Genomic DNA, 19,929 nt, shown 5'->3' on the forward strand with positions numbered 1-19,929 from the left:
AAGACCACATTTCTGCCAGAAAAGGTGAAAAACCATCCTTTGTACCCGCTCCACCATAATTGTCCTCTAGAGGCATTCCAGCCTCGGGATTCAAATTTTGCTTTCTTCCCTCTCTGAGGCTGTGAGAATTTCTGTACTTGTCTCTGTGCAAAACTGAGGCCCCCTTTCTGTTAGGGATTGTTTGTTTGCTAACTGCCTGGCTGTTGCTCTAAGTTGTGTTTTGTGTTTTTACGCTGAATGTACAGGTGAGGAACTCATCACTGAAGTATTTATGAGGTCCACTTCATTCTTTGTTTTTGTATGTGAGCTCAATATTCTGTGCTTATCATTCCCAGTGAGGTCTGTTTCTTTACCACGATATATATATGCAGAATCTGCAAAGAGGAAAATACACAGTTTAGATCAGTATTGAATGGCTATAATTCCAGGCATTCAGATTTTCTTAAATGCTCAAAATAAGATAAAAATCCACATTTATTGGCACTGGAATTAAAAATTGCAAAAAGAGACAAAAAGGAAGGTCTTTTCCATGTAATTCAGTGTGTTTCGTTATCCAGTATAGCATATACTTTAGTTCTGATTGCCATTGATGTTTTAATTGGCATTGATTTGCCTCTCAGCTTTGATAAAGGGTATCTTGTGATTTTAAAATGCCAGCCTTTATTTGGTTTCTGTGTCCATATTTTATCCATGTTTTATTGAATCCTAGCATGAAGCTTTAGTCTGTTGTCTTATCCTTCAGTTCTTACGCTCTTCTTTGATCCTTGGGGAACTATTTTTTCCCAATTTTAGTTAGCTTTCCATGGGCCTAGAAAAAGTAACTTCATCTCAAGTTGTGCTGTTTAAACACATACTCCTTCATGGTTCTAAGTAACACTTTGGATGCACTTGCGTGATTCCTTATGCCTTATTCACTCTTCTTGAAGAGAAGTTTACCCCTCACATCTAGAATGTAGTAGTATAATCTGAATGGGTAAAACAGACCATGCCGATTATATATAAAGTTACTACAAAAAAAATTCTTTAGTCTATAAAAGCGTATACAATATGCTTTCTGCTATGTTGCAATTTTCTTAATGGCTTTGGAAGCAATCCGTACTGGTTTTTATTTTCATAATGATTTTCTGATGCAGTTTCAATCATATGTAAATTCTTTTGGCAGCTGTGGTTCTTGCTTATTTTTTTGCTACTTTTCTTCCATCTATTGTTTGTGGTTCCTTTCTACTGTTTGCTTGTTCTTAATGTCGCCTTTCAGAAGCTGAAATTACCAACTGGGCATTTGGTTTCTGTGTCTTGTTCCTGGCTACTTCCGACTCATCTATCAACTTTTCAGAGCAACGAGCTTTTCCTTTGTGTTTTGCTCCTCTTTTGCAGAGGCAGTGCTTGATTCTTTCTTTACAATTGTGCCGTATTTTCTTTCTCTTAGAAGTAAGAGAATGATTATTCTATTGGGTGTGATTAAATAATATGCACTGAGGACTTATTTCCTTATGTTAATATTAAAACAGTTTTGTTAGCAAGTTAGTGTAATAAAATAACACAAAAAGCCACATAAATAGTAGACAGCATTTAAAATATAAGCACTTATTGGCAAATACTTTCTCAGTCATTTTAAATTTTCATCTTTGGACAGAAACCAAGTATCAAAACTCTCCTATAAATAAAAATATAGAAATACTTGGAAGAGTTAGAAGAATGGTACGAGTCATAATAACACTTTTTTGGAAACTTACCTATATGCAGATACTATTAGACATTTGTTTCAGTAAGTTAAATGAGCATTTTGCTAACCTTCTTTTTCCAATTTAATTGTCCCTGAATGTAAACAATGATTAGGTTCGTTACTCTCCCTTTGGAACGAAATCTTGGCTTAGGAAGAGTTGATCAGGAACAGTTTCTAAGCATATGTATTCAAATGCAACTATTTCTAAGTGATTTTATACCTCTAAAGATTCAGTTCTTCATTCATGGAAATGAATATCATTCCTAAACTGGCATCACTTCATTGTGTAATGCTAAGTGTATTTGTAATATTTTTATATTTTGAATTTTCAAATGTACTCTTAAGTTGGTACTTTTTGAATCTTAGGTATAAGATGGTATGCCTCACAGAAATATTTTCTATCTGATGAGAGGCAAAGAATGCATGTTGCTGTATTTCTTTGTTTCTGGAGAACTGGTTATGGCCACAGGGCTAAATATCAGGTTATCCTGCCTATGGAGTTCATTGACAAAACAGGATAGTGAAATGGAGAAAGTGTGAAAGAGAGAAAGGTATGAGTGCATCATGGTAAAAAGGAGGTCTAAGAAGAAACAGATGTAGTTACAATGGAAGAGTCAATAATTGAGCAAGTAGTTTTGGTCCTCCTTTGACAAGGCACCTCTTTCTCATTGCAGGCTTAAGCCTAATTTTGTTGTTGAACAAATCTGGGCCTTCGCTTTTGGAAGAAAAGACTAGGACACATTTTTGGTGTTCTGGAACACAAGGGCAAACTAGGTTTTTGCCTGGCTATGTAAGTAGAAGAACAAGGAGAAGTCAAACATAAAATACTTAATTCTTAACTATAACAAAACCTTCTGGGCATTGTTTCTCAGGTGCCTTTAGTTATTTACCATTTCTTGGAATTCCCAGGTATTTGCCATTCTAGGCGAGTCTCTCTAGAAAAGTGATCACAAAGTGGGCTTACTATATTCTTGCCCTCTTGTTGCTAAGTAGGCCATTGACTATTTCTAGAAAGGACAACAAACCCAAAGAAAAACAAGTCATGTAGAAGAGCTTGAAAGAAATTAATCCTGGCAGTTGCTTCTAATATCTTTAATAAAATAGATCTTTCATGTTTCAATGGTTTATGACTCCTAATCGTCATAATTTTTTAAATCTAATAACTGTGAACAGCTTGTGATTCACCATTATAAAACTAATGTCTCCCAGAAATAACAACATGACTGTAGACTTAGTCTAGGGTGGGAATCCTGCCAAAACCAATTACACTTTCTGCATTACCCACTGGATCACCATTATATATTTGGAAATACCATCCCTTCTTTTCTCTCCTGCTTCTGAGAGACCGAATGCCTCAGAACAATTGCATGCATTTGTCTCAAGACAAAGTCTAAATGCTTATATTTAGCAGGTTTTTATTACATGACATAGGTGCCCTCCCACTTACCTTTAGAGGAATTTCACACACAAAAGCATAGCACTGAGGTTCTTCAGTGTACAACTGTGACACTGATCACTGCTGATGAAAATGTATTTTTACCTAGATTAAAGTTGATCCTGATTTTCTGGCTGACCCACATAGTGCAGTATTTTCTAATGTGTGTTATGTCCTTACTTTCAAGATTTGTGTTAGAAAGAGTTTTTATTCAACCAGGGGGCCCTGGTTGAATTAAATGAGAGTTTATATCTTTGTGGCAGGTTTCATAATACTTTTAAAAATAAAAAATGCTTTTGCTTTTATCATATTATTTGTTGGCATTGTGTATGCATGTGTGTGGAATTCAGCTTTTAAGATGTAGTTCCTGTAAGTAGCTAGAACTGCAGTGACTTGACTTACCCAGCTAGAGGTAGTGCTTTTTACTTGTCTCTCACTTTGTGTAGGAGAGAAGATCAAAATTCCAGTTTTACCCACCTTCCCCAGAAGAAGACACATACATGTAAGGACTGATGATTTACCAGGTGTAAAGATTACTGAATGGAGAGCTGTTAATCCAAGAGAACTGGTTTGATCAGCAGGCACTAAGTGAAGAGAGGTGGTATGAGTTTGTGCCATGTCAGGGAGGACGGACATTCAATTGGAAAGAACAGTTGTCTTCTGAAGAGAGAGGACTGGATGCATGTTTGTATCACTGAAGGGGTTCAGAACTCCTACACCCGTTCAAGCACTGGGTGGAAGGTGGAATAACACCTTTTACCCTGTCTTGGGTTGACCCCAGCCAGCAGACAGGCACCCACACAGCCACGCACTCGGTCCCCCCTGCCCTCAGTGGACAGAGGAGAGAATAGGAGAAGCAAGAATGAGAAAACTTGTGGGTCAAGATAAAGACAGTTTAATAAGCGAAGGAAAGACAAAAAACAGGTGATGCAAAGGCAATCACTCACCCCTTCCCACAAGCAGACCAATGCCCACCCAGTATCCAAGCAACAGTCACCTTGTAAGACAGAGCCCCCCACCCTCTTCATCCTCCACCACAGTTTTATGGCTGATCATGATGTTACATGGCATGGAATATCCCTTTGACTGATTTGGGTCAACTGATCTGCCTGTGTCCCCTCCTAACTTCTTGCCCACCCCGGCCTACTCACTGGAATGGGCGGAGGGAAAAAGAGAACACTGGTGTGTTAGCAGTGCTGCTTTGGCCACAAATCCAAAACACAGCACCATACGGGCTGCTTGTGTGGAAAGTGAATGCCAAGCCAGCCAGACCCAGTACATGCCCACCTTTAAATAATCCCAGTTCATGTTTGAAGCCTAGCATAAGTAATCTGGGCTCTTTTTATTTGCCATCACAAATAATCGTGATGATTTTGGGGGGTTGTTTTTTTTTTTTTTCTCCAAGTGTAGTGTTTTTTTAAATGGAAGTTGAGATCTATTTAGTTGCATGAGTTCAGGAGCCAGGACAGAGCCTCAACTAAAACTTCCCGACAGCACAGGCAGATTGAACTTTATTCATTACCCCAAAGATGTTTAGCTGAGGCCTGACAGGTCCAGATCTCTCCAGTGTCAGGAAGGGGAGGGAAGGATGGGGGACGAACTGAGACAGAGACTGGAGTACAGTGCTCCAAAGACCCAGGCTTTCCTCTAAGAGGGATGACAGTGGTGCTTCTGAGAATGCACCACCTATGGTTTTCAAATTTTCTGGTGCAGGCAGCTGGCCCTGGTTGTTGGCTGTTGTGGGCAGCATTATTTCATCTATGCCTAAAATCATTGACTGGCAATTGAAGAAAAGCAGTAAGTGTGACAGGAGATGTGATAGCATCCTAGGAGTCAGCAATACTGGCATAAAACTTTTTTATTTTTCAGTGATCCTGCAATGACACTGTTGTTGTCTCTGTCACCTTATATGCAGCATTAAAATGCTTTAATACAGAAGATCACAGTAGTGTGCCAGTAACAATCTTTTGCAGAATTGTCGCCCAGGGATCCAAATGTAAACTGGTGCTTTATTTTAACGTGCATTTTTGAAGGTGGATTATGAGACATTAACACCTTTATTGTAGCAAGTTCAGAAAGTATCTAGCCTTTGCTGCCGATGGGAAGCAGTTATTCATGAGTGTGTGGGGAGGTAGCGAGTTGGTTTCCTCTCAGTGAGAGCGTAGTGATTTGGAATAGAACAAGGAGTTCCAGTAACTTAAACAGAAGCACTGTTCAGATAATTCACAGCCTTTTTCAGAAACCTTTGTTCAACATGAGCAGTGTTGTACCCTTAATACACTTGAGATAAATATTGGAACTTTACATAATGATTTGCAGTTGGAACGGAAGAGGTCTGAGCATCTTGTTATCCTAGCCTTGGAAAACCTGCAGCATCCTTTTGCAAAGGGGTATTACTCATCAAGTTTTTTAATCACTTGTATTCTCTCACCTAAGGTGAAATTCTGTCCTAATTAAAGTTAACAGGTGATAACTTTTGAAACTGGTAGACTCAGAATTTCATGCATACTGTTTAGCTGCTTTTAACTGGAATATAGAAATAATTAGGGTATGAGAGATGACTGTGGTAGCAAAGATAGATAGGCAAAGCCATGAAAAGAGAATAGCAATGAATCATAACAGGCATAAAGGGATGATATTTGGTTTTTTTAAATTACAGATGCGATAACTTTGAAAGAGAAAATATTGTATTAATGTTAATTAAAATCTGAGAAATTTTAAAAATAAGTCAACCCATTTTTGCCCTTATGTGAATTATATTAAAGGATTAGTGCACTAAATAGCTGGGCAAAATTAGTTTCAATTACACTGTGATTTCAATCTGTAAGCAGGTCAGGTGTAGCAGGGATTGCAATGAGGCTGACTAGATGTTTTATCTAGAAGGATCTCTCTTGTTCAAGGTGACTGTGTGCAAACCAAAGAATGCATAGGTGATAAATGAGAATTAATCAGAGATGAACATTTCCTTACTGTATGCTGGTTTTAGAACTTAGGCACTAGTATAGTCTGCAGTGTCAAAGAAGGGAATAACCCAGAAGAACTAGCTCTTTTACAGCAGCTGGTCAGTAGCATTCATCAACTGGCTTGAATTGTCTCCAGTGATAAAAAGTGAATAATCAGCATGTTATTTACACCTATGAGGTTATTCTTTCTGCAGCATGACCACAAGTGTCATCTAGAAGGATCAGCTTTTGCTGAGTCCTGCAAAGCAGGAATTAAAATAACGCCTTAAAACAGAAGGCTTTTAAAGCAAATCAACTTCTTACTTTTCTGCTGTTAATAGATTTGCTTCTAGTTTTGGCTTTATATTTACCCAAATGGAAAGTTATTTCGGGTATTTTGCAAAAAGCTCAGTGAGTCTTGACCTCAGGGCCAATTTATTTTTTTAACAGGACAAAAAATAATCTTTTCCCATAATACTATGTGTGGTCATAATGACTCATTTTATAAATTACAGCTGCCATTGATGTTTGCATCACTATTCTTTACAGCATAAACTGAATTTAAGAATAGCTTGGTGAGTTTTATTTCTAAACTAATTTTCTAGGAATGTGAACCACATCTCTGATTTTTTTTGTTGCTGTTTCTAGCAGAAGCTTTATATTACTGGTTAATAGTACTAACAGATAGTAATCTCTATAGCAGAGTATTACTGTTTTTTCCTGGTATTTATGTGATCAGACATTTTCATTATTTCTCATAAATATATACATGATAGAGTTTTCAATATTTATTTTTTTTTAAATTCTGCCACATAATTGTTTTTCTTTCTCCCTCCTAGTCTGCTCCCAGTTTTCAAGAGGAGTCTTTGCTATTTTTGGATTCTATGACAAGAAGTCTGTAAATACCATAACATCGTTCTGTGGGACTCTTCATGTCTCCTTCATAACTCCCAGCTTCCCAACAGATGGAACACATCCCTTTGTCATTCAGATGAGACCTGACCTCAAGGGAGCTCTTCTTAGCTTGATCGAATACTATCAGTGGACCAAGTTTGCATATTTGTATGATAGCGACAGAGGTAAGGTGTGGTACTTTTTATCTGCATGCTCTTTGCTAGATGTATCTCACTGAAATGCTGAATTAGTATTAGAAGAGTAAATGAGGAAAGAAATATTCACCTGCAGCAAGTGTAAGTGTAAGCTTAAATTTAGAAATGAGCTTTTGGGACAGAAAGAAAATTGTTTAAATGAGAATGAAATTATTACAGTATGTATTAATAGAATTGCAAGCATGTGCTGATAAGCAATGTGAGATTAATTGCATGTTGTGAAACAGTTCCTATGAAAAGTTTTCTCTCTTTTTTTAAAGACTCATCTAAGGAGAAAAAAACCTATCTGAGCATGACGGGCAATCTGCTACCACAGATTCATTCCACACATGCAAAATTGATAGTTGGGCACCAAGCAAGCAAGAGTCTTGGATGCAGTCCCTTCTTCTTTGGAGACTGCTTTTGATAAATACTCGAGTTCCTCTCCTCTGTTGAGCTTAGATTTTTTGTTTGTTTGTTTGTTTGTTGTTGATAAACCCAAATCCACTGCTTGTGAGCAATTTACTCCACCATACAGCCTTCTCAAGTCCTATGCCCTTTTATGGTGTAGTAATAATAATAATAATATAACAGTTTATGAACTGGGAAAAAAATAATTTGCAAATTGTGGTATATCAGTTAGTTTTCTGAGAAGAAGGACCATTATACAGAAGTTGGGTTTTTTGACTGCCTGTTCTTGAATTCCGTCCTTGTAATTCTGTTTTCAGGTTCTCCTCGCGTAGTAGTCCTTGGCTAAATTTTTCTATTCTTACCTTCTCCTATTCCCTTTTAAAAAGGCTATTTTGTGGCTCACCTGCATGTTCATTGGTCAGAGTTGAATATTAAGTGCACATTAAACAGTAAGATGCCACTAGATTTAAAGAATGGTTATACTACACCATGGTTTGTTGAGTAATGTGGTGACATTAGATTCTCTGCATTCTCATGCCATTTTACACATTATGTTGTTCAGAAGCTGAAGGGACCTCCTCAAGACAGTTCTTTATCACTGTTGTAAGCACTCATGTTAGAAAAACTAATACTGGTATGTAGCCTCCAACAGTAATGTTATGTGGGATGATGAACCCTAAGCCCATTTCTCTGGCAGATCTTTTTCAAATTCACATTAGAATCAGAAACATTCACTGCATTTTTAGAAAGGACAGATGTAAAACTACTTGCTTAGCCAATACTCAGTCAATTAGCTAACAGTGTGTCGTGGTTTAACCCCAGCCAGCAACTAAACACCACGCAGCCGCTCACTCACTCCCCCCCCCCCCAGTGGGATGGGGGAGAAAATCGGGAAAAGAAGCAAAACCCGTGGGTTGAGATAAGAACGGTTTAATAGAACAGAAAAGAAGAAACTAATAATGATAATGATAACACTGATAAAATGACAACAGTAATAATGAAAAGATTGGAATGTACAAATGATGCGCAGTGCAATTGCTCACCACCCGCCGACCGACACCCAGCCAGTCCCTGAGCGGCGATTCCCCGCCCCCACCTCCCAGTTCCTATACTAGATGGGACATCACATGGTATGGAATACACCGTTGGCCAGTTTGGGTCAGGTGCCCTGGCTGTGTCCTGTGCCACCTTCTTGTGCCCCTCCAGCTTTCTCACTGGCTGGGCATGAGAAGCTGAAAAATCCTTGACATTAGTCTAAACACTACTAAGCAACAACTGAGAACATCAGTGTTATCAACATTCTTCACATACTGAACTCAAAACATAGCACTGTACCAGCTACTAGGAAGACAGTTAACTCTATCCCAGCTGAAACCAGGACACAGTGTGTAGTATGTGACATGTAAGTGATTTATATTTAGGAAATACTGAAAAACACCTAGTTCTTCTTGTCAGCTGCACTGGCTGAATCTGGCCAGGGGTAACAGCATAAAATTGTTATTTGCAGTCACCCTTTTGTTATGCCTTTTTTTTGTTATTTGTTTGTTTTAATTGTGGCAAGGCACCCTAGTGATAACAACCTCCAAGGCATGAAGCTCCTACCTTTATGTTGAGTAAATTGTTGCTCCTCAGTGCTCCCACTGATTGCACAAGGTTAACCTGCAGAGTCAAACAGTACGTAATCAGAAACACTGACATCAAACCCTGAATACACAGGGTCCATAATTCCTCTAAACACTTTTGCTTAAATGTTAACATAGTGACAGTGATGTATATTTAAGAAATGATAAATAATTTAAAATGTTTCCACCTTCAGGAGTGAGACAGAAGAGGCAAAGAGACTTACTTTTCATGGAAGCTGTGAAAGCTAATAGGAATTAGTTTGATGACTTATTCCAATAGAATCATTTATTGCTACTTTTACAGCTCCTCTGTGGTTAGGGGCTGACTGGTTGAAGTGCAGGGCAATTTCATATCTCATTCCTGTCTATAAGAAGTGAGGCCATTCAGTATATGCATGTCCAAGATATTAATGGCTTAATATGGCAGTTGCTCTCACTCAGAATGTGGATTAGTGTCCTTTACCCTCCTTGCCTCCTCTGTGTTGCCAGTACTAAACAGTGGGGTTTGGAAAAAGTAGTGACGTTATTGGAAGATTCTATCTGTAACAGAATTGCTAATTTACTCGGTCTCTGTTCAGTCCTCCTTTTCAGAGCTCACCAAATTAAGAGTTTGTCTCATGATAACCAAGAGAGGCTAAGGCACATGAGGTTCCCAAACAGAAGTATTCCTGCAGTTTAAAAAAAGTAACCGAAGTTGTTGGAGTTTTCTCCCCTGTAGAGTCCCACTTCCATTACCACTCTCCAGATAATTCCATGTCCACAGAAGTATTGCTGTGAATGCTTTTGTTTGTTTTTCATTCTTTTGCAATGTTACTGCTGTCAGAATAAACTAAACTGTATGGGGATGACAAATCTGCCACCTATAAAAAGCAAGAAATCCAGGCAGCCATTTGACATCTCTGCAGAGAGCACCCCAAGAAAAGGGAGTCCCTAGGAAAAATGGAAGATCAGAGGAGTAAAACATAGAAACCCTTTATAATGGGTAGTATTAACATTAATAGCCCTTATTAATTTATGCCTAACTGAGATTCTGTTTAACTCAGTGGAAACATGAAGGCAGATTGGAGGACCTGAAATCTACTAAATGAGATCTGAAACAATTATTCAGATTGTATAAGTTTCATTTTGGTTTTGGGTTTTTTTTGTGTGGTTTGTTTTTTTAAATTATTTTAAATTACCTTTTAAAACATTATTTTGAGGTATAGACTTACTTTAATGCTTTTTAATGTTCTAAGATATTCCCTACATCTTTTAGTTTGCTTACATTAATTATCTTTTCCCTTTAGCACAAGTTCTCCACATTTATCTTTAACATGTTATAAATAGTCTATATGTACCCTTGGACTGTACTTATCTATTATTTTAAAATAAATATTCATTGCATGACATACAAAACTTCATATCAGTCTTCTTTAAAGGCAACACAGAAAACCAGAATTATTTGAGATAATCGTTGCATTTATGCTTTTGGAAGCCTGCCATTTTCTACCTTTGCTGATGACCAGTTTTATATAGTTCTGTATTTCATTACCATTTTCACTGATAAAGCTGAATTGCTAAACACTGACCAATCTAGGTTTACTGACGTATTTACAAACTATGAGACAAATTAATTCTTAGTGCTTTCTTTCTATGTTTATTGGCATATAACCACTATTATTTCTCATGAGAGTTATATCTGAAGCTTCCTTTACATACCAAGTCAGAACTCTGTCTCAAAGAAATGACTCCTGGTGTTCTGTGGTTTCAAGAAGGATGAATGTGCAAAAAATGTCAATTGGCTTGTGAGAAATTCTGATTTTCTTTTTTTCTATAATACTATCTACTATCCTTAAAATTGCTCTCTAGAATTATGTAGAACTCTCTGGAAGGAATTTAAACAATACAAGTCTAATTCCTGTACTGCTGGAAATTGTTAAAATGGTATTTGTTGTACTGCAGAAATTAATTTCCAGCAGTCATTTTCATGTTTCTATACTCTGTTATTTAATCCTTGAAAAGGAAAACCAGTCCCAGTCAAGTAGAATCTTCACTGATTTTACAATATATTGTAGGCAGCTGCAGCTCTACAGACATTACAGCTTCCTGGCAGGAACGTGCCAAAAGGATAAAACGGAAGCAAACTTTTGTAGATTGCTTGTAGGTGTTAGCATTGAGCCTACTTATCTATATGGAAATATATATCTCAGCACATCTTCTTTCATAGTCAGGGATATGACTGTAGCAACAGAAATAATAACTCCATTAGCATCACTGCAGAACATGGGAATTTTGCCATAAACCTCAGTGAGATATGGGTTTAAATACAGTAGTGCTCAAGTGCTGAGAACAAAAGCAGATCAGTAGCATTTTGTAATAAGCAGCTGATACTCTTGCCATAATTGGATCACTTTTCTCCTAGAAGACCTCTTTCCCAACATGTGGAATTCCAGCAGTGGATCAGTGAAACTGGCAAAATCATGTTCTGAAGAAGGTTGAAGCATAACCAAAAGGTTGTTTTTACAAGGCTCTACCCTGATTTGTTGCAGCTATGTAAATAGAAATTTCATGCAATAAGAACTGATTGGGCCCACACATATCTTCATTTCTGAGTCCTAATAATGTGTGACAGGTCAAACAGGTTACAGGGAAATCTTAAATAAGTAATCTCATAAATAATTTTCTAGAAGCTTGTTATTCCTGAAGCTTTACCAGTCATATCTTCTGTTTTCTCCTGTGCTTCACTAGGCTTATCAACATTGCAAGCTGTGCTGGATTCTGCTGCTGAAAAGAAATGGCAAGTGACTGCTATCAATGTAGGAAATATTAACAATGACAGAAAAGATGAAACTTACCGTTCACTGTTTCAAGATCTAGAGGTAAAAAAGGAAAGGCGAGTGATTTTGGACTGTGAGCGTGATAAAGTCAACGACATTGTTGATCAGGTTTGCTATTCTCCGTTCTTCAGTGACAGCAGTTAGCTATATTCTATAAGTAAACGTAATGAGTTCATTTCTGTTGATCCTATTTTTGTGATTATTATGCATCATTTGGAAGTGACAGGTTTGTATTGAGGACCACATATATATCAGGCAGAAAGTGAACATACAAATCCTATAATCCCTCCCTTTGCTCAAAGGCAAGATAATTCTATCTGGATGATCCTGTACAGTTTTATATCCTGCTTATTTAAAAAAAAAAAAAAAAATCTCGTTAAGGCTATTTCACAACCTAAGTAGTGTAGTATATTATATGTAGTTGATACACTATTCTATATGGTGTGTTATAAATAGTTATATTATGTCTAGAGATTAGTTCTCCTTCCACCTAGAAAGTATTTTCTACTTCCAATGCTTTTTCCAAGAACCTTATACATCTTGGGAAGGCTGTATCAACAACTTCTCTTTTCCATTTAACTCCCTTCATAGTTCATATTTCTAAGCTTTTTGTCATTTGTACTGTCCTTGGGTCTCTCTTAATTTTGTCTCCCTTTTAAAGTGTGTTAACCAAAATTGGATGCTGTTTTCCTTAGCTAACGCCTCCTGAGCTTTAAACAGAACAGAAAATTCCATCTTCTTTTCACCGATACATATATTATTTGCCAAAAAGATGGGGGTTTTTATCTTCTTTTTCACAACAGCATCACAGTGCTCTGGTTCAAACTACTGCATTACCTTCAAATCCACCTCTTCAATCCTAGTGTCTAGGGAGGTCTTACTGTCTCTATATCTTACTACTTCTGTTCATGCATGCAGAGCACAATGGAAAATGATAAGGATAGCTCCCTGCTGGCTTGTGCTTGACCATGTGAAACTGTGCAACATCTGTAGGAATATATCATCAGAGTGTAGATGTATTGGTTTGAAGCTTTTTTGAAGGGCTTGTTATTTTGGTCTTTGTTATGAAGGTCATTACATTTTGGAGAGGCTCAGGCAATGACCAGTGTCCTAAATGGAGTGTATTGTATTTGTCTGTTTTATTTGGAATTCATATCCACAAACTCTTTCTCTAATTTTCAAGATCAATTTGAATTTGATCCTGTTCTCCAGAGCATTTGCAACCTCCCTATCATTATCTGCAGTTTTTTAAAATTCTGTTTTCTGACTTGTTATCCGTGTCAAGAAGAGTACTGAGTAGAGCAATGCTTGAGAGAAATAGCACTTATTGGTCCTCTTCAGTTGGTTCTGTGTGGCTTTTCAAACAGTTGTTTGCTTACCTTACAGTGACTTTGTCTTGTCCATGTTCCCTTAAGAGCTTGTAATGATGTCATACAGGACAAAAGTCTTATTAGACTCAAGATATGTCACATCTGCTGTTTCCTCACTATCTGTTAGGCTAGCTTTCATGTCAGAGAAAGGAAAGAAATTGCTTTGACATATTTTCATCTTGACAAGACTATATTGCCTGTTTATCATCTTACTGTCCCATAAACTCTTTTAAAATTAAGTATGTAATATTCATTATAATCTCTCCCCTGATATGAAAGTTTGGCTGACTGTAACTTTCTTCAGTTTCTCCTTTTACCACTTTTTAAAGACAAGAACCCTTTAGTTACCAATCATTTTTACTGTCTTTGTTTAGTAACAGGCCTATTTTTTTATTTGGCTGCTTCTTATTTTGATTGCAGCTTTGGGGTATTTTTCTTGCCCTTATTGCACTTTAATAGATTCTGCCTTGTTTTGAGTCTTAGATTTTTCTCAGCTTATCCCCATAGACTTGTGCTACTCCTTAAGCATACAGATGGATAAACTTTTGTTTCTGCTGTTTTGATTTGTAAGTCACTGAAGAATTCTAGATAACTGGATCAGCCACACAGGTCAGTTGATATAATTCCAATTAGCTGTTCTCCTCAAAATAGTTTACTGCTATGCCCTAGAATATGGTCTCTTAAACTGCTGTCAGCTGTCTCATATGGGTTTAGCCTTGAAATTCTCTTTGCAAGATACCCTAGCAGTTTCTGGAGTTTAGTCTGTTTTTTAAGTCCATTATTCTTATACTCTGTTTCTGTAACTTCCCTTCCTTACATAAAAAGATAAACCCACTTTCAATTTCTTAAGTAGCCTAAAATCAAATCTAAAATAACTTTCTCTACTAATTTTCTCCATCTCTTAAAATGAAGGTCTGTGCTGAACAATGGATTTCTTGGCCTGTGATTATCCTTTGAGTGTGCTCTTCTGATTTTCATTTCTAAAAGCAAAGTATGTACTTTAAATCTTGCTTTGCTACCGGATTTATTCTTAAAAAAATTCTTTTAATTCCTGCCCTGAAACAACCCTCAGCAATTTCCTTCTTTTCACGAGGGTGCCTGAAGTAGACCCTTTGTATCAGTATCCCTTTTCTTTTTCTACATATTTTTACTGAGAGACATGCAACAGGCTTTCTCTTGACCAGATTTTTCTTGAATATTGAAGTATTATTTGCATTCTTGATACATAGAGCAGCATCTTCTTTACTTTCTTCCTTGCCTCCTCCTCTTGAACAAACGTTCTATTGTAGTGCTTTGATTTGTCCCTCTAACATTTTAAGCTGTGGTGGCAACCTCAGGCTTACCCAGTTACACTCTGTAGTCCTTGGATCTTTGTATAGACACACGATGTGTTTCCAAAGTTGGTTCATCATTCTTGTTTTTTGTCTCGTATTATAGTTTCTCTTCCAGATTTCAGCTATTTATGTAAGTTGAAGTTGAAAAATATTTCAGTTCCCCAGCGCTCCTCAGACTAGTTTCATTCCTCTTCTCTGGTTTGGCAGGTCAGTATTACCATGCTCTTCATTATATAGTCTCTATCTCTTCTCAGCCAGCTTCCTTTGCAGAATCTCATTTCCCCCTGATAACACCCTTTGGGCAGCTGTGCAGTTACTGCCACTTCTTGTCTATCCGTGCTGGAGATGCTAGTCTAAACTAGGGACACTGGTGAATACCTTTTGTGTCCACAGCTCCTTCATCATGGCTTTTGGAATCACCATTGAATCTTCTCAGAGTTTTAATGGGCAGCATCCTTAGCGTTCATATGGATGAGTGGCACACAGCAATGTTTTAGAAAGCTAGATTAATGAATAGTATCTAGTGGCAGTCAGAGCAGAGTTACTAACCATTGATCCAAAGACTTGCAGCTACTGGTCGTTTTCTCAGATACCGATGATGAAGAAGCATTTTATGCAGAAGAGCTAATCTGTTTGGTCTAACTGAAATTTCTTTGGAAGCATCAGCTGCATAAGAAATACATCTGAACATAGTTCTTAAGCCTTTTAATAAGTAATGAGTTTTGAGTAGTCTGACCCACGGAACTGTTTTAGAATTATTAAGTTCATATATCCTGTATATATTGAGCTCAAAAGAGGAATAATTGAATAGCTTCTATGGCCTATGTAATGTGATCCCTCTCAGTCTCAAACTCTAGTAATATAAAACTTAGTGTTAAACACTGCCTTCAGTTATATTCCTGTAACTTCCTTAAAGCAAGTATGTGGAATGTCATTCACTACTAGCCTGATATAAATTACAGGGTACCTATTCTGAATGTTTTAGTTATATGTTAAATGAGAAAATAAAGGAATCATCTTCTCTTGATTTAAGTTGTTCTCATTGTTCAAAAGATGGAAGAAATCTCTAGAGTCCTCTTATCTTCCACATCCTTTCTCTGGAGAAGTGTTTTGCTTCAAAATGCAAACTTCCCCATGCAGATAGTCTTAATTAGGCTTATTTGGGAAAAGAATCCATGCTACATGCCTGCCAGTGCAGACCGATGAGAAACCACCAGCTGGCTTTGAGGGAGATGATGAAGAAGCCTTAGGGCAATAATCAGCAATTTGAACTTTTAAAGACTTCCTCATAATGTAGATGCTTTCATTAATGTCAGTGGGCGTTTAAACTTTTTCTAGTTCAAGGAACCTTACACTTCTGCTCCAAAGGGAGCAGAATCTAAGCAGGAATCTCTGAGGGATAGTGCTTCTACTGCATGATGCCCACTCTCTCCTGTCCAGGTTGTGCCTTTAACACATAGCATAGTAATTAGGATTCAGCTCCTCTGTTTACAGATCTTGGGACTTGGACTTCAATATGACTAATTTCCACCAGCAGAGAGTATGTTGAATGGTGCATTAGGTAAAATAAAAAGTAAAGCACCAAACCAACTCAGTATTGCATACCATAAAGCTCATAACTAGCTTTTACATGATACTGCCTTTTGTAGTTTTTAAGTCTCAGTCTGTTTATCAGGTGAACATTCTCCATTATGGGGGTATTTCTTCTTTTTTACAGGTTATCACAATTGGTAAACATGTTAAAGGATACCATTATATCATTGCAAATCTGGTAAGCATTTTTAATATTTAAAATACCTGTATTACTCATTTTACTGTTTATGGAAGCACATCAACTAGTATTTTGTTTTAAATGCATTTTAGAAAATAGAAAAAAGCTAAATGTCTTTATTCTTGCTAAATGAATGCATGTGTTGAGATGGTATTTGTTTTATTGGGTGAGTCTTTTCAAGGATTAAATGCCTCCTGTCATATTCCCGTCAATGGGAGTGAAGGTTGCTCAGCATCTTCAGTAAAGCTTAATCCCTTTTTCTACATACTTTAGAAAAGTAGGGTATGGAAATCAGAAAAATAACTTTCTGCATTATAGGCTGATACATTCATTCAGCAAACTGATGTTTCTTCTCTCAACTCTAAAGTACTTAAAAATTACAGTTCTCGGCTTTCATTTGCTAGGCTAGTGAGTCTCAGCTTTACACATCTTCATTCCTCAGACTGGCTTGGTAATCAGTTTCAATTAATCTTTTCTTGAACACAGGTGATCAGGCAGTGTAGCTAATAGTGTTCCTAAGGGGGAAGGTTCAGGAAAATCACAAAATTCTGTCAAGGTAATTTTTTTGAAATCGTGTCTAAAGTTGAAGAGCCATTTTACTGACTTTAAAGTCAACAACACTTACTTACTGAAGCTAGGGAATCTAACCCAATTTTTTTTTGTAACAGACAAAGCAAATTCTGCAGGCTTGAATCTCAGTTATTCTGTTCCAGAAAAGATTTTTGGGGGTTGCATGGTGTAAGTGCCTCTAAATCATTTTTTTCATCATTTATTCTTGGACTGTGATAGCATTTGATAGAAATTCCAGCAGGGTCCAGAGTGCTTTAATTTACACTCTCTCTTCCATAGTCCTTTGAGGGGCCTGAGGAAACAGAACGACCATAGTGTGTCTATGACACTTCAGACATAACCCCTGTCTCTTCCCAAACTTTGATCAAAACACTTCCCCCCTCCAGGCAGGTAGTATTCTGAAGAATCAAGTATGTCGCTAGACAGGGGTGAAGAAGCATTATACTCTAAAGGCCTCTTTAAAAGCAGAACAGTGAAGTTTCATTTTTATATTTATTAACTAATTTTTAGGATAAAGAAGTTAAGGTACTGATATTCACAAAGCAAGCATAAAAGTCTCATAACATTTGAAAAAATCCCTAAGTGTTAGACATTTGTATTTTGCATTGCAAATGTTGTATAAATAGTATTTTGAGTCTTAAGGGAAATAAACATTTTAGAAAAATTGCCTAGCATATTTCATTATGTTAACTGGTTGGTATTTTAGCCATTGCTTTAAGTTTGTGACAGTAAGCCCATAAGATCTAAAACTTATTGAATCTTGTATTTTAAAGCTGTCTAATATCATATTTACTTCCTACAGATTTATACAGTTTAAATGCAAATATTGTAGATCTGCTGTGTAATATCATATAAAATACATATGGTAATGATTTTAAAACTGTTTTTTTTCTCTGTCAGAAAGAAAACTTATCTAGCACTTGATCATATCCCATCTTCTTCACTGAATCCGCCTTCTTCCTTCTTTTCTTGACTGTAATAATCTCCTCCAGTCTGATCAGTCAGTCAAGAAATTGATCTATTTTAAGACTAAAACACGCTGATAGATGGAGAAGAGGTCAAAGTATACAATGAAGGTTCCTGTTCAAACGTCAAGCTCACAGTAATATTGAAGAAAGTTTCATGATCCCTGTAGAAGTGTCTGTATTAGCATGCAGCAACACATTACTGAGTATCATTACTATGCAATAGTTAAAGGGCACCTAGTATAGCAATTATAGTAACTTCTGATAATGTGGTCTGAAGTTTCTACTTCTTTTTATGTTCACAAAGAGCATTCATTTAAACTGAAGTGTCTGAAATCAATATTTCATGTAAATTAATCTGTATGATTATTTGGGGCAAGTTAAAACACAGAACATGGAAAACAAAATGTGTACTGTTTGTAAGAATGAATAGTAGTTCTTTATACTGGATGGAGGAGGCAGGGGAGATGGTAAGCCCTTCCACATGCTTTAGTGTTCCTAGCAAAAAGGGGATACAACTGTGGCTGTAACTATTCCTGGCTAAAACTTGCTTGCCTGTTATTCATGTCAGTGTTCCCTTTCTCATTTAAGCAGTCCCATTGAAATTAACAGGATTGTTTAGGAAAGTAAGCATGGCAAGGACAGAGCCACTCAGCCCTTGCTCTATAAAGGTGTATGTCTAGTGAGCAACGAGAGGCGCTTCTGGCTGGCAGAGCTGATGATTTAATCCTGGCAGCCCAGGATGTAAACTTGGATCCTGTTTGAGGAAAAAGTTGGCTTATACTTCTGCAGTAGAAGTCATATGGTGACTCTTTATTTGTATATACTATGGAGAGATCTGCCAAAACTGTTGCAATAACAGACAATGTTTTCTGCGCCCAGGGATTTACTGATGGAGATTTGTCAAAAATTCAGTTTGGAGGAGCTAACGTCTCAGGATTTCAGATAGTTGACTATGATGATCCTCTGGTGTCAAAATTTATACAACGTTGGTCAACACTGGAGGAAAAAGAATATCCTGGTGCACACACTAGTACAATTAAGGTATGTCTTACATTTGTTTTAACCATGACAGGTGTACAGGAAGTGAGGGAATTGGAATAGCAAGACAAGAGACAGAGAAAGCCCTTCAAAATCAGCTCTGCCAACACAATTTTATATTTCTCTGGGGTACTTTTAATATTCTCTATCATAGGACCGGTTGAGCAAAGATGCTGCACTGTCAAAAATGTTCAAGACAACTTTAATTTTTCTTGTGTCACTATAAATCTGCGCCTGGTAGCTTGTTAGGTAATTGTTTTGGATGTGATGATATATTAAGTATCTGCTGACTTTTGGGGGTTTTTCTCTGTGTTTTGAAATGTTTTAAAGGCAAATACGTAGTCATACGTAGGCTTCCAGGGAGCACACATCTAGCACTTTCTGATATAACATAATCTCCCAAAGAAACGGTAAGACAGTTGCTTTAAGACAGATGCCTAAATCCTACAAAGACTTTTAAAATTAAATTGTATGCCTGAAGTACAGAATCATAGTCTGATTTCAGGCCTGAGTGACACAAGATGTGACACTGGGCAAGTGGTTAAACTTCCTTACCTCAGTTTTCTCTCTGCATAAAACTAGGGTAATAGTACCTTCTTACCCTCTGTGACCATTATGAGGATCAATTGCAAGATGTTAAAAAGAATAACACAGTTTTAATGCTAAACAATTTTTCCTTTAAGGAATACAATCAGAAATTTTATTAAGAAATAAAGAATTCTTTTATTTATTAAATAACTCTGAAATATATTAAGACAAAAAGATAAATGGCAAATGTTCTAGGCATAAATTTTTTTTGTGCTATAGTTTGAATATGAAGCATATTCTTGATATATAATGA

General features: G+C 36.9%; 1 protein-coding gene across 10 annotated transcripts in view; it reads left to right on the forward strand.

Annotated features, from left to right (window-relative positions):
- The window catches only part of GRIA2 (glutamate ionotropic receptor AMPA type subunit 2), a 99,007-nt gene that overhangs the window by 36,063 nt on the left and 43,015 nt on the right, over positions 1 to 19,929 (forward strand). For 9 of the 10 annotated variants that reach the window (XR_008233633.1, XM_052778036.1, XM_052777983.1 and 6 more), the window contains exons 3-6: positions 6,940 to 7,179; positions 11,949 to 12,145; positions 16,459 to 16,512; positions 18,930 to 19,091. Coding sequence is in view for 9 of the 10 variants with exons in the window: in XM_052778036.1 (XP_052633996.1) it covers positions 6,940 to 7,179; positions 11,949 to 12,145; positions 16,459 to 16,512; positions 18,930 to 19,091 (653 nt within the window). In the remaining variant the exon portion in view is untranslated. The remainder of the gene's footprint in view (positions 1 to 6,939; positions 7,180 to 11,948; positions 12,146 to 16,458; positions 16,513 to 18,929; positions 19,092 to 19,929) is intronic. The other variant, XM_052777996.1, reaches the window with a different exon arrangement.

Source organism: Harpia harpyja, chromosome 2, assembly GCF_026419915.1.
Source record: "Harpia harpyja isolate bHarHar1 chromosome 2, bHarHar1 primary haplotype, whole genome shotgun sequence".
NCBI classification, from domain to species: Eukaryota; Metazoa; Chordata; class Aves; order Accipitriformes; family Accipitridae; genus Harpia; species Harpia harpyja.